The sequence below is a fragment of the Triturus cristatus genome, chromosome 3_2, assembly GCF_964204655.1.
Source record: "Triturus cristatus chromosome 3_2, aTriCri1.1, whole genome shotgun sequence".
Classification (NCBI taxonomy): domain Eukaryota; kingdom Metazoa; phylum Chordata; class Amphibia; order Caudata; family Salamandridae; genus Triturus; species Triturus cristatus.
In genome coordinates this window covers 145,482,748-145,498,049 of record NC_140584.1, presented here as the reverse complement: position 1 = coordinate 145,498,049, position 15,302 = coordinate 145,482,748, and the positions used below count along the sequence as shown (strand labels likewise).

General features: G+C 41.9%; 1 protein-coding gene across 5 annotated transcripts in view; it reads left to right on the top strand.

Annotated features, from left to right (window-relative positions):
• ZW10 (zw10 kinetochore protein) overlaps positions 1 to 15,302 on the top strand; it is a 142,978-nt gene that overhangs the window by 54,914 nt on the left and 72,762 nt on the right. For all 5 annotated transcript variants that reach the window (XM_085647363.1, XM_085647362.1, XM_085647361.1 and 2 more), the window contains exons 4-5: positions 7,576 to 7,653; positions 10,266 to 10,425. In XM_085647363.1, coding sequence (XP_085503489.1) covers positions 7,576 to 7,653; positions 10,266 to 10,425 — 238 coding nt within the window. The remainder of the gene's footprint in view (positions 1 to 7,575; positions 7,654 to 10,265; positions 10,426 to 15,302) is intronic.

Below are 15,302 nucleotides of genomic sequence, written 5' to 3'. Positions count from 1 at the left end.
GGAACCACTGTGAAAGAAGTGTTTGGTAACGTGTATTTGCTGACAGATAAGTGTTGTAAAACATGTCATGTTGTCAAGTTTTAGTAGCATTAGAAGACAGTTATGGCTTATGCTTTCATTATATCAGTCAGGCATTGACAGTAAATTGCAGTTGTGAAATATGTAGATTGTGTGCAGTTCCCTTACCACTTGCACTGTAGTGAATGGGTTTTGGTAAACTCGTAGGGATAGTGGTGCTTGTCTAGAATCACACTGTGAGTTAGTGTGTATTTGGGATCACTGTGAGAGAAGCATTTGGTAACATCATGTATTTGCTGACAGATAACTGTTTTAAAACCTGTCATGTTGTGAAGTTTTAGTAGGATTAGAATCCAGTCTTTGCTTATGCGTTGATTAAATGAGTCATGCTTTGACACTGATGTGGTGTACTTAAATATGTAGATTGTGTGCAGTACCATTAACTCTTCCAGAGTAGTGAATGAGTTTTGGTAAACTCATAGGGATAGTGGTGCTTGTCTAGAATCACACTGTGAGTTAGTGTGTATTTGGAATCACTGTGAGAGAAGCATTTGGTAACATCATGTATTTGCTGACAGATAACTTTTTTAAAACCGGTCATGTTGTCAAGTTTAAGTAGCATTAGAAGCTAGTCTTTGCTTATGCATTGATAAAATGAGTCCGGGTTTGACACTAAGGTGCAGTACCATGTACTATTCTGTTCACTGTGGCAGAACTGAAAATTTAAAAGTTTTACCTAAGCAATGTCCTAGAAGTAGTCTGATTATTTAGTCAGTTTCTAAGTACTAAATAGACTGCTTCAAATGTCTATGCAGTATGCATGTAGTGTTCTAACATACTATACACTTGTCTTTTACACCTTCAATTCCCTAGTCAGTATCCATACACTTCCAGGAAATATCCTGTCACTTCCTTTGCAGTCCTCTAGAGACCCATTAAACAGCATGTACTAATCCATTCACTGTGCCAAAACCCAAACACTTATAAATTCACCAAGACACTCTTTCCAGTACTCTAATGATTCAGTCACTGCCTAAGTATTCATGCACAGAGCCAGATCTTAGCATATGGACTTCTTCAAACCCCTATCCACTATGCATGCTGTCCTCTAAGCACCTACACACTTGTCTTTCACACCTTCAATTCCCCAGTCAGTATCCGTTCACTTCCAGCAAACACCCTGTCACTCCATTTGCACTCCTCTAGTGACCCATTCAGCATCATGTACTAATCCATTCACTGCGCCAAACCCTAATAAATTCACCTAGGCACTCTCCTTGCAGTACTCTAATCATTCAGTCAGTACCCAAGTACTCATCCAGTGACCCAGGCCTTAGTTTATGGACTGCTTCAAACCCTTATCCACTATGCATGCAGTCCTCTAACCACCTACACAATTGTCTTTCTCACCTTCAATTCCCTAGTCAGTATCCATACACTTCCAGGAAATACCCTGTCACTCCCTTTGCTGTCCTCTAGTGACCCATTCAGCACCATGTACTAATCCATTCACTGTGCTAAGACCCAAACACTTATAAATTCACCAAGATACTATCTTTGCAGTACTCTAATCATTCAGTCAGTGCCTAAGTATTCATACACTGAGCCAGGCCTTAGCACATGGACTGCTTCAAACCCCTATGCACTATGCATGCAGTCTTCTAACCACCCAGACACTTGTCTTTCACACTTTCAATTTCCTAGTCAGTATCCATACAGTCCAGCACTTGTGACTGCCTTTGCACTCCTCTAGTGACCCATTCAGTACCAAGTACTAATCCATTCCCTGTGCGAAAAGGCTAGCACTTATAAATTCACCTAGGCACTCTCCTTGCTGTACTCTAATCATTCAGTCAGTACCCAAGTAGTCATGCAGTGAGCCAGGCCTTAGCCCATGGACTGCTTTAAATGCCTATGCAGTATGGATGCAGTCCTCTTATCACCTACACAGTTGTGTTTCACACCTTCAATTCCCTAGTTAGTATTCATACTCTTCTAGCAAACACCCTGTCACTCACCCAGTGTGTCTCCTTATAGTACTGTAATCATTTAGTCAGTTAGCATGTAGAGTTTTAGTGAGGTAGGCTTTAGGGCATGAACTGCTTCAAAGTAGTATGCACTATGCATGTAGTGTTTTAACCATCGTCCCACTTGTGGTTCAGGGACATAGTTTCTTAGTCAGTATTTATCTAAAATGTGTTTGTACAGTAATGGAATAGTATAATTTTGAAAGTTATTAATATACATTTATTTGTGTTTCTTTTTTACAGATACAGAACAGGAGTGTTTCTCATCTGTTTGCACTCTTCTCGTGCAAGATTGTTTGGATGAAGGGTCCTTAGGTGTTTCATCATACTTGCTGTGCCGCACGAGTATTTTTTGTTAGGATCCCCTCGTAACAGAACTCTTTGGCAAATCTTGCGAATGAAGAAGGTGGCATTGGTCTTTGTTTGCCCCTTGGAAAAAGTAAAAAATGTCTTCACCACTGAAGAAAAACGTTGTGGGCGTGGTGCCTTCTGCAAAAAAAATCCTCAAATTCGGTAAATATTTTAAAGCTGCAACATTTACAGTTTTTGTAAGTTAAACTTATAAAATTTTGTTAGCTGTATACATTTTATATATCTGTGATTTGTTTCTTGTGGTATTTTGTTGAGAATACCATGTTGGTTTTTTTTTAACAATCTTTTTGATTTTCCAGGTCTGTCGTCGACATCCGTGGTTCCCACAGGAGTGTTCCGCCTTGTTGTTTTGTATTATTGTTGTTACATGTTGTTTATTAGTTTATTGTTTATAGTTATGTTAATAAAAAAATAAAGTGTGAAAATAGTTTATCGTTTATATATTTATTATTATAAAAAATAAAGTTTGAAAAAAAAATTAATAATGTTTTTGGTTGTTCTCTTAACTGCTGTGTGACTCTTTCTTGTTCTTATTACTGGTATTTGATGGAGTCCACCATGGTGTTAAATTTTGGGGCACTTATCGCTGGAATACTAGTGATATCTGCAGTTTGCACCAACTTCTGAATAGTGTGTTAGATTTATCTCAACTTTACTTCCGATAAAGTGCTGATAATGAATTGGAGAGTAGCCGTTCCCGTGCAAAAAGACATGAGGTGCACCTTTGCGATTTATTCTGAATACTAAAATCCTGTATGGTTTTGCACTGAGGTATTGGCTGCACTTACAGTGTACACACAAAATCTATTAAGAAATCTCATTGTATTTATATTGATTGGGAATAGTGCGTCAGGTGCTGTATCTTGACGAGATACACTGCTCAGTTCGTATATTGTTGTGCACACGAAAAATATCACATCACAACTTTCACACCAATTGCAATGCGAAACAAATTCCGGCGATAAGACGCGTTAGCACCAGGGATTTTACACCTGCTTTCTGCTAGTGTTAAGCAGGACAACTACCTGCACCATGAAAGGGAATACAGCCAAGAGCCACACCAGAACACCCACAGGTGCCATAGAGTCAATGAGCATGATACAGGGATACCCATGAGGGCCAGAAGACTCAACTCAACAACTCCAGGACCGCCAATGCCCCCCAAACCCACATCTTAGTAAGTGTGTCCCTGTGGTCATTGTCTTAGCATGATAGGCACGAGCCCTGCAACATCAGTGTGCTGTCACCTCAGCGTTGGCAGTGAGCCTGGATGTGTAGCTACGTACGCATCCTTCTGCATGCACAACTGGCGTGTGCTGGTCTGTTGTTCACAGGTCAGTGCAGGGGTGTGCCTATTCGGCAAGGGGAACGGGGTGTCTCGGACATGTCTGTGTACAGGAAGTAAGTGTGTCTCTGTGTTCTGGTGTGGCCTGTTAAAAGAGCCGCAGCAGTCGATGTTGTAAAGTGGCATGCACCACCTCCAAACGGCACTGTGATGTTGTTGTTGGATTGTAGCAGGACATGCGCAAATAGGCATTACAATGGCGTGCAGTACGAGTGCACGAGAAACAACAGCTCACCGTACAAAGGTGTGGGGGGCTCGTGGGAGGGAGGAGCAGCCGTTTGGCTTCCTAGCACACAGTGAACTCGACCATGTGCCACATGCTGGGCATCTCATCCATGATGACCACGGTCGCAGACATCCCACAACACCAACGACTGGCCTTTGTACACATCCTGTATGAATGCAGCGTGGTTTTCACTTCTATGCTCATTCAGTGGTGTGACGTTGGCAGGTTGTGTGACTTGTGCTCCTTGTTGGTGTGTTTCATTTTGGCCATTGTTAGTCTAAATGTGTGTTGTACTTAATTGTGCATGTGTGCCATTCTGCCCATCCCCCCCCCTCCCCCCACTCCCTGCTTCTTCCTCTTCCTAGTGCTCTTGTGTCTATAATTTTGTTGCTGCACACATAAATACATGTAAAGAATAAATTAGAATAATTCCTTGATTCTTTTAGGTTTCAAAACTTCTCTATTGATTTCTTTTTAATTTTCCATATGAACCGTTTTTTTTTAATATTCAACAACACATAGAAGTTAGAAGTGCAACGTATTCTATCAACACACTTTCTAGAACATTCTACAATACGTGCAGGTTAAAAGTTCATCAATTTTTTAAAACTTTACGATATTTTTTGTAACATTTTCTTGAACATTTAACGACACATGCAGGTTAAAAGTTGACGATTGTTTTAAGTTCGAACAGTGCCTTCCAAATGCAAGTAGCAGGTGTGGTTGAGCTGAGCAAATTTTATCCTATGATATGTACTCCACGTTGAAACTGCTTTTTCTTAACCAATCACAAAGATGCTTTTCCACAAAACTAATGTGCACCCTACTTTTAAAAAAGAATGCTTTTCATGATCTCTTCAGAGATAAGTTATAGATAGGAATTAGCATTTAAAAAACCTTTGAAATTCACTGAAAAAACCATAGGTTTCATGCACGTTATAGTTAGGAATTGGCATTTAAAAAAACCTTAGAAATTCACTGAAAAAACCATTGGTTTCAGGGCTGTTATAGTTAGCTGGACATTTCCCTCGTACAAAACCCTAGAAATTCCCCTGTTATAGTTAGTTCAGCTAACTATAACTCGCGCCCCCGCAATGCACTGCTGATGACGTCACATATTACATCACTCATGTCATGGTCAGTGACATCACTGATGACATCACTGATGACATCACTGATGACGTCATCCATGTGATAAATTAGTGCATCTTCTCACACCCTAATATAACCTTTGATACACCGACTCAAAATTTCAGACGGCCATTTTGACAACCATAGATACTCCAATACCAATAACTACTCACCCACTCATTGACTTTTAGGTCTACATACATCTCCACTCACTCACCTGTACAGTCACTCATACTTACAGTCACTCTGTGCATTTATACACCTATATAGACACTCCCACACCGCCAATCATCCATTGAGTTACTGATACATCTAGTCAGTCATGTAAATAATTAATCACAGTAAAATTTACTCACCTATACAGTTAAAAACACTCAAGTTCACTTACTCATAAAAATACTAACAAATTCTGCGTCTTCCTGCAGAAAAACAAACCGCACATGACACAGATGTCATCAGTGATGTCATCAGTGATGTCACTGACCATGTCATGAGTGATGTAATATGTGACGTCATCAGCAGTGCATTGCGGGGGCGCGAGTTATAGTTAGCTGAACTAACTATAACAGGGGAATTTCTAGGGTTTTGTACGAGGGAAATGTCCAGCTAACTATAACACCCCTGAAACCAATGGGTCTTTTCAGTGAATTTCTAAGGTTTTTTAAATGCCAATTCCGAACTATAACGCCCCTGAAACCTTTGGTTTTTTCAGTGAATTTCAAAGGTTTTTTAAATGCCAATTCCTAACTATAACGTGCATGAAACCTATGGTTTTTTCAGTGAATATATATGTTTATGTAATTCTTCTGAAATTCTTTTTCCTTTTGATTTTACTGTTTTTATATTCATTCTTACTACTCCTCTTATTGTAATAATTATCAGAGGAGTGGTTGTATTCCTGTGCTTTTTTCCCCCTATGTGCTTCCTGGTGGTGTTTTCCTTCAGTTTGTCTTTTTGTCTGTTTGACCCTTTTCATTCTTAGAATTTACTCAATCTGTGTATGTCGAATTGCAATTCTCAATTCTGCTAATTTTCCTCTTGTGAGACAGTACCCTACACATTCTCAGTGGTGTTCGTCCACCTTCATGTTCAGAATGACGTAAATTATTGACAGTCTCAGTCCAAACCTGACATTGCTGTCAGTTTCTGACATGCATTACTACTACTAAAAGCCATGTGTAGGCCAAGTACTGTACGTATTTGCTGTTTCCGATTGCCTGCTTTAAGTATATTGTAAAACTTGATTGTGTTTTGAAATTTTTGGGATGTTTTTGACTTTCTTCTCGCAAACATGTTGTAACATTTTTGGACAATAATGAACCACACGTTAACATTTAACACTTTAGGAGTCTGTATTCCTTTAAAAAGCAGGGACCTGTGCTTTCTTTTAACTTCTAAGTGCTAATGAGACACTGAAAAGTGAGGACAGGAGAATCACGTTAACATCTTAACTCATATCCAAACTCTGTACAAGTAACAAGACTTGGTTTAATGCTAATAAAAATCTGCTTTACAGCGCACGTGGTCATGATCTGCCTACCCTGTGTTGCACTCGGCTGAGAACTGCATCACACAGCAGTCTGTCTGCTCTGTTCTCAGCTGCGATAGTTAGTCACACTGTACTCATTTTGTGTGAGGCCCGATGAGAGCCACTGTCTGTGGTGCAACTTTAACTTCTGAACTGGGTGTGCCGAGCATCACTTAAGTCAGCAGAGCCTGTATTGTACAGTGCAGTGACTGGCTGCGGCTGGTATGTTTTCTGGTGCCGCCAGCGGGGCTGGGCAGGTAGTGGGTGGCTTGCCGGACTGTGGCGGGCGGATTGCCGGACTGTGGCGGACGGCTCTAATGATTTTTATAGGTTTGACCATAATCGAATTTCTTTTTTAATTGTATGTAGCCTGGCTGTGACCGCAATGTGTGCGTCAGCCTCCGTCTCCTGAGGCATGCCCGATGCCTTGCTGTCTGTGGCGGGCTGGCTATCGAGTCTGAGTCCACTGACTGTTGCCCTTCCATTTCTTGTGCTTTGCAGCAGTTTTAAGATGTTAGAGTTTCTCATTGCTCAAATGGGTGTAATTTCTGATATTTATATTCCCACCCCTCCCCCATCTTCATAGTTTGAAAGTGTCACTCATAGTCGTTGAAATGTCACTTGTTATGACACTGAAATTCTGAAAATGTCACACATAGCAATCTGAAACCTTGGCAGCTGTGGACTTAGTCTTGAAGACGTACATGGATAGATGCGAAGTAAACTAGCGTAATTTATTCTCTTACAGCATGCATAAATAGTATGACAAACTAGGTGGCCGAAGAGCACTGTTACAGTCTAGAATTGTTGCTATTACTATTTATTATACTATATAATATTTACTGATTAGGTATTAAAGAAAAGTGCTATTTACGTTTCTTTTGAGATGCTCGAGAATGAATAACCTATCTTCTTGGCTATGTTACAGTTTGATAGTGCAATCGAGGAATACAATTGTGCATTTATGGGGAAAAACTACATTGCAGCTGCTCGACATCTGGAAGAGGTATGTTTCTGTTTGCAAGTAAAAATGTAAGCTTTTTAAATCCCATGCTGAAGTATTATTCTTTAAACAATAAGATACACATCTTCTTTGGCGTGGATTTCAATTGGGGGCATTCAGATTTAGAACTGCCACCTCTTGCCGGCTCAGGGATACCCTTAGAATGGCAAAAGCAATCTCTGGTCTGAGGGGTCTTTATGCAGCAGCAAAATACCATTTCACTTTCTGTTGATGTCTTTTTCCTTTCCCTCACCCTTCTGCAGCACCAAGGATGCACTTGAGTGGTGATGAGGGGGACACAGTCTCATCCCAGGTTGCCATCAGTGGAGGAGGGTGGATATGCACTGTGAATCACAGCATATTAAACTCAATCACATAGCAATGTACTATTAATAAAATTAGTACCAGTGAATTAATTATTAAGTGTTTTTAGAAAGAGGCACAATGAATCTCATTTTGCGGGGTGCAGTATATAAATAGTCTGTACTAGTTATTCAGTTCGTCTAATGCCATGTAGGGTAATTCTGTAGGGTAATCCCCACTGTCCTTGGAAAGGAGGTAAGTAGGTAGTTGATTTGTCCTCAAATAATTTGGGTCATTCACAGTAGACTTCCTAAGCCTTAAAAGGAAACTGCAACATTTTTTGAGGAAATGAAAACTGACATTTTTATCTCGCCCTTCCCCAAAAAGTTATACTTGTATAGGAAAGAGTGTTATTAGCCAAGATAACACTGGGAATCTCTTATTTGCAGGTGCAATGACAAGGAGACGCTCCAATTCCCTGAATCAGTAGACCTACACCACACACCCAAACACACATACTGATAAATGTTGAGAACAGCTCAGCAAGTAATATACGCATTAGGGCAAAGGTTACTGGCCCGATCATATTTCACTACCTATCCCGAATCATTTAGTACAATTCCTACTTAAGTTATAACTACATGTCAAATAGCATAATTGTATTAGTTTATTCCTTTATACCAACTCATGTCAAGTTTTCCCAGCCCTTTCAGGCCTTGAGGTCTGAAGTTGGGAGTCTGCATTCAACATTCCTCTAGCAACTTGCCTGTATGTCCAATCCGAATCCAACACTGGTATCTTCCATACCTTTCTTACATGGTGATATGTGTAGTAAGGAGGGATCAGCTCGCATTGCACTTGTTATTGACTATACAGGACTGTGAGCAGCGCTCTTCAGATGATCGAAAGTTCCAGAAAGCCTCCTGCTACAATATCTCTCTCCTTCCTTCATGATGAATCTTGCAAGGCCAGTTTTTCTTATAGTCCCATGCCAGCCGTAGAGCTTCACAGTATGGAAGTTCTCTCTTTTCTGGCCAGTTGCTATGAGCCTCATAAAACATGAGAAAAGAAGGGAACACATTATATTAGATGCACACACAATATGAAGGGCTCTTGTTAGAAGATAAGCAGCCAGTGTGGTCAGCCTTATGCTTTCAATAACACACTCGGATGCATTCATGCAGTGGTATTTGCCTAATTAAGAAAGGGCTGTGAAGGCTGCTTTTATCTACAGACATCAGTCTCTGCTTTCAGGGAATGAATGGAGACATGAGAACACTGGAGGCAGAACTTAAGGAAAGATGCAGTACTAGTCTAATATTTCTAAAGTAAGAAAATATGTGTTGGTGTTAAATTGCACATGACCTGCCCATACTTCTTTTTACCTGTTAGTGTATTTATCCTGAAAGAGGTAAAGAACGTAAGCAGCTGTTTATAGGAGGTCATCACATAAGACCATGTAGCCTCGCAAATCCCCTGTCCTCCATATGAACAGCTTAAGCTTTCAAATATATTTCCTACATTTAATTTCTTCTTTTCCCAGACACTTCTCAGGTGGAAAACACTTCACAAATGGTGGATACAGAAACACATTTAGTCAAAGTGCTGACTTCACATAAAATTGCTGTCATTTTTGAGTGCTTTGTACTTACCCACATCTCAGCCCCTCAGTTGTACTCTGGTGGCAGAGGAAAATGTGGTGTTTGCTTTCTGCAAGATGAAACATCTGGTTGCTTTGTTTGAGGGGACATCTGACCACCATGTTTTCAAAACTGTCGTTCACTTGGCTAACACCATAAAGTAGCAACTGGATAGCTATAACGGCAAGGGATGTAAACCTGTAACATTCGCTTTCAAAACGTCTTTTTTTGTTTTTTTTGCAATTGGAGTTGTAAATTAATGAGATTGTAGTCAAAGTCTTGTAAACGCTGCATCTGAGTTCTGGAGATTACAGTATACAATTTGAATGTAACATTTGCAGCTGTTCTATACTTTGTGAACCAGGAAGGAGTGTTAATGTAGGAAATGTTACCATACTATTTATTGTCTGGGCCATAACAGTTTAACTGTAGAACAAGGAAACACTGCACAGGAGACCGAGTTAACGCTAAATACTTACCCTATTGAATCTGAATTAACCATGGGAACTCTCGAGCTGGAGTTGTAACACTTAAGAATTCATAAGTAGATTGAAAGTGGTGGATTTGTTAGAAACAGATCAGTCCATGATGGCAGGTCAGGTACCCTCCTTTGTAGAACTGAGGTTTTTATGATCAAGGTGCCATGCTACCCATTGTCCGTTATCCTTCCAGGCACAGGCTTGCCTGAAGCAGCTGAAGGCGAGGAAGGGCTGCGAACTGAAACTGCTGGACGCCCTCCGGATCGAGCTGATTGTACAGATGACTAAACTGATCTGCCACCTTGGGGAGGAGTGGCAGCAGTTGGTTACTTGGAAGCTCCCTCCAGCCAAAGGTACCTAGCTTCTTGCTTAGGTTAGTGCTTGATATGGAAGGGCAAAATACTATGACGTTGGTAGCCACTTGCTTTGAATTGTGTGATATGGTATGTTCCCATTACATTGCAGGCTTTATATCAGCAGTCATTACAGCGCAGTCAGTATACTCTGAGTCCTTACGCTGCAGATAAGTCTTTCACTTTGCAGGTAAGGGACTTTTTAAAATTGTTTTAGGCAATAATATGTGTAAATATGCGTATATGTGAACATAATTATATATTTTATGTGAATATACATATATATTTATGTGCTTATGTACATATATTGTTAATGCGATAAAAGTAAAAATACAATTCAGTCTAAAATTATTTTTAAAATATCATATATATATATGTCAAATAAGTACATTTAATGTAATAAAATGAGTAGTTAATATTTTAACATTTATTTAAATATTTTAAAATATTAATTTAATATATGGCTATATGGTGTTAAGTTGTTTTAAGGGTTTTGAGGCTTTTTTAGGGTTCTCTGTTGCGTAGTGTTTAGGGATAGTAAGTAGTATTTAGAGTTCCATGTTGAAAAATGTTCAAAGGTAGAACGTTTTTTTTCAGGAATGAGTAATGTATTGAGGTAGGAAGGGGTTTATGCGAGTTGGGGATGAGTAGACTAAAAGTCCATTCCATTAAGTAAAATAAAATTAAATATCATTACATTAGAAGTAATATAAATTTTTATTAATATTATTTTAATTCTTATTACGGTTAATTTACATCTAAAATTAGTTAAAATATTACAAACTAAATTATACATTAGTTACACATTTAAATTATACGTACACACATAGTAATACATATATTTCAATTAAATTATGATTTACATATTATTACCTTTAGTTTAAATTAGGTTTATATATATACACACACACACATATATATTCACTGAGAAAACCAAAGGTTAAAGTATTGTTTTAGTTAGGTGTGATTAACAGATCGGTTTTTGTTAAAAAAATTAATTTTAAAAAAAAGCAAAGGTTAAAATGATGATATAGTGAGGTGAATATCCCAGTGACAATATTAACTTTTCGAACAAAAAAAGCCACAGGAATTCAACTGTAATAGTTAGCAGACCCAACTATAACTTGCGCCCCCACCATGGCGTCCGGTTTGCCGCAGGGTTTGACTTGCTGCCATTCCCTGTGGCTAAACCTCCAGCAGGCCAAACCCCCAGCTGGCTACCAGCCCCACGCAGCATAGGGCTGACCTTCAGGCTCTGTGTACCTTCCTCCAAAAACATATATTAAGGGGACGGTGGACGTGCAACTCCCCTCCCTGAGCCCGCCAGGCAGTGCAGAGCGGGGCTTCTCTGCCTACAGAGCATAGGGATAGGATGAGTGGTTTTCACTCCCTAAGTGTGCATGAATGTTTGGCCGGCCTTGCACACTTTTCCTGTTCTCCATGCAGGCTGCATTACAGCCTGCGTGGAGACCATGCCCAGACCCCCATTCCCTGGTTGAGCGCTGAACCTTGGCACTCAGACCAATCACAACGCTGCATTGCAGCATTGGGATTGGTAGGCGCCCAGGCTCCTCCCCTGACCAATCACAATGCTGCAATGCAGCGTTGTGATTGGCTCAGAGAAGCCTCAGCCTGGGTTCTTCCTGTTGTTACGGCTGGTGCGATGAGGAGGACCCAGTGAGAGAGATGAGGCGAGAAGGTAAGTAAAATTTAATTTTTTATTTGTACACACCTCCCCACCCCACCACACCACTCTTGATCTGTGCCGGACGACACTGGCCAGGGGCCAATGGGTCGGCCACTTTTTAAACGGGATCTGTATAACCCCCCTCCCCAAGCCTATTTTGGCCCCAAGGACCCCATCCGCCGGGGCCTGCATTATAAATGGGTGGGTGCTCTGGTGCCCACCCAGAGCACCAACCAAGCACTTGTTGGAGACTGCTGGGAGAGCCCTAGGGCCCCCGTTGCTGCAGCCAGCTTCCTGCATGATTTAGAGCCTACATTGCTCCTGCCCGGAGAAGCCTGCTATATAGCAAGTTCTCAACAAAAGATGCCAAATGTTTGTATTTTGGCCCCTGGGGGGGGGGGGGGGGAGAGGGGGGGGGATGTCCCTGTGGGCCGCCCCTCCCCCCTCCACAAGGCCTTGGGAGGGGGGGTAGGATATCTTTACACTGCTAGTTTATTTTACTCCAGGATAGAGGCCTTGGTCCCTGAGTTCTGTAATGGCTGCCAGCAACATTTTCCTAATGTTGTACGCAGCCAATCGTAGTGCTTCCTCCTGCGGCAGCGTGTTTCCCATGAGAGCATAGGGGCCCAAGGGAAAAAAGCTTCCTAGACTAAGCGGACGCACTATTTTTAAAATTGGGTTTGAGGGACTCTCGCAAGAGTCCCTTGAACCCAACCGTCCAGATATGCAAATATCTGTGAATCTTCATTTCTCAAAAACTACTGAACGGATTTACACCAAAGCACTGTCTGCGAACAAAGATCTCCTGCCAAATTTCCGTTCTGCAGTTTTTCGATCGCACTGCCTAAAGAAGTCTTTGAACAATGCAGGGGGAAATTTGCCTTTTTGTCCCCCCTTTTTTCTTGGGTCCCACTTGACGGATCACCCCAGAATTTCCAGGAGGGAGCTAGGGTAAATATGCGTTTTTTTGGTGTCGTTTAACGAATCCTCGCAACACTTTCAAAACTAAGATGAAACTCACTGCAGCTGCTGTCTTTAAAGCTTTGTGGTGATCAGGCAAGCGGGGGCCAAGAAAAATGGGGGTTCCAAAACACTCCCCCCCCCCCCCCCCCCCCCCCCCCCATGTTAATTCCCATAGAGATTTTACATATGACTACAGCCCATACCGCTGAACTGAATTACACCAAATTTTACAGAAAGGTAGCTGTTGGTCCAGAAAGTGATCTTTTTCTAAATTTGTGTAAGTCTGTTAAGTAGTTTTGAATATATTAAAGAAATCCAAATTTATATATATAGAGACCCATATCCTCCGAGGATCCGACACTCTCCGTTCTGAAATGTGATTGGCTGCTAACACTTTGACTAGGATGTTTTGGCAGCCATCGTGAGACTTGGTCGAATCCCACAAAAAAAGTAAAAAATAAAAAAGTGTAGGGGGAACCCCTAGGCTTCTTGGAGGTAGTCCCACAGGGCAAAAGAAAAAGCATTTTTTGGCCCAGGAACTGCCACTCCGGCGAGAACAAAAAGAAAACAAGTGCTGGCTTCTGCTCTTCCATAATGTTTAGCCCCCAGGGGCATGAGGAATTATATACAGGAGGGGAGCACATGGGGCTTATGAAACCCCAGGGGACTGCCACCTCCATGGGGAACTTAAAATATATTGTTCTTAAAATATGTATGTGGGCGGGGCCCTGGGCCCTCCCGGGCCTGCCAACTCCCCATGGCAAAACTCGTTACATTAATGTGTGATGGGGGCACACGAGCCCCCAACCCCACAGCACTGGGGACTGCCACCTCCCCGGGGCGCTTAAAAATATATATGCGTGTGGGCCCACTGGGCCTGCCAACACCCCGGGGACTGCTATCTCCCTGGGGCAAAACATAAAATTAATGTGAGGGCCTGCACGCCCCCCCCCCCCCCCCCCCCCCAGCCACGCAACCCTGGGGACCACCACCTCCCAGTGGCAAAGTTTCACGATGGAGGGGGCCATTTACGGCCATCTGGACCGTCACTGATACCTCCAGAGGTGCCCACCCTCGGGAGGTAGCGGTTTGCTTTTGCTTGGTGGAGGCTGACCGCTCCCACCAAGCAAAAGCAAACATAACCTCGCTTTTTCCAAGCTGAAGCTATTGAAGCCGACTTGCAGAAAGCTGAGTTTTAATCCGTTTCCCTGCACGCAAATATGTGTGCAGGGAAACGGACAAGCAGAGAGGTGCTATTTCAAGCAGCTCCCTGCTTGAGTGAGCAGTGCTGGCTCCCTCAGGAGTCAGGAGCCGGCTGGGACAGTGGGTGCAATGAGGCTCCCCTCGTTGTCCCATAGCCCATTGGAGGGCCTGGGGGCACCCAGGAGACATGGCTAGGCCCCAGGGAATGGGGCACCTGGGTCTGAAATCGGCCCGGGAATGGTGGCCACATAGCCCCCCTCCCCCATTGAATTAAGGCCTGGCCCTGGGGAATGCGGTCCCTGGGGCCTAAATCGGCCTGGGGAGCGGGGCTGTGTGGCCCCCCTCCCCCATTTGTTTAAAGCAGGGCCCCGGGGCGTCCAACCCCTACCACGCACGGCCGTGTGTGGTGCAGGGTTGGGTGGTTATAGGTGGTTGTCCGATTGCTGCTAACTCCCACTGCGTATGGCTAAAGGCTGTGCACAGCGGAGATTATATTAACGTAATGTAATTAAAATAACTTGCATTAAAAATACCATAGAAATTCACTGAAAAAAAACAAAGGTTACAGGGACATTATCTTTGGGAAATAGAATTTAAAAAAAACCTTAGAAATTAATTTAAAAAACGGAAGGTTTCAGGGACGTTATAGTTGGGCTCACCTTTTAAACGTACAAAACCATAGAAATTCACTTGTTAGAGTTATATCCAATAACTATATCTCCTTCCCTAAGGTAACTATAACTCATGCCGTCGCCATGCATTGCTAATTACCCCAGATATTACAACACTCATGACATCTTTGATAACATAATTGATATTATCACTATAACAATTGCAGTAACTTTATTGAGGTGAAAACTGTGCATGGTGGGGGGTGAGGGTTATAGTTGCCTTAGGGCAGGAGTTACAGTTACTTGATATAACTCTAACTATAACAGGTGAATTTCTATGGTTTTGTATGTTTAAAATGTGATACATATATTTGTGTGTGTAGATATATGTAGATTGATATATTTCCTGATAT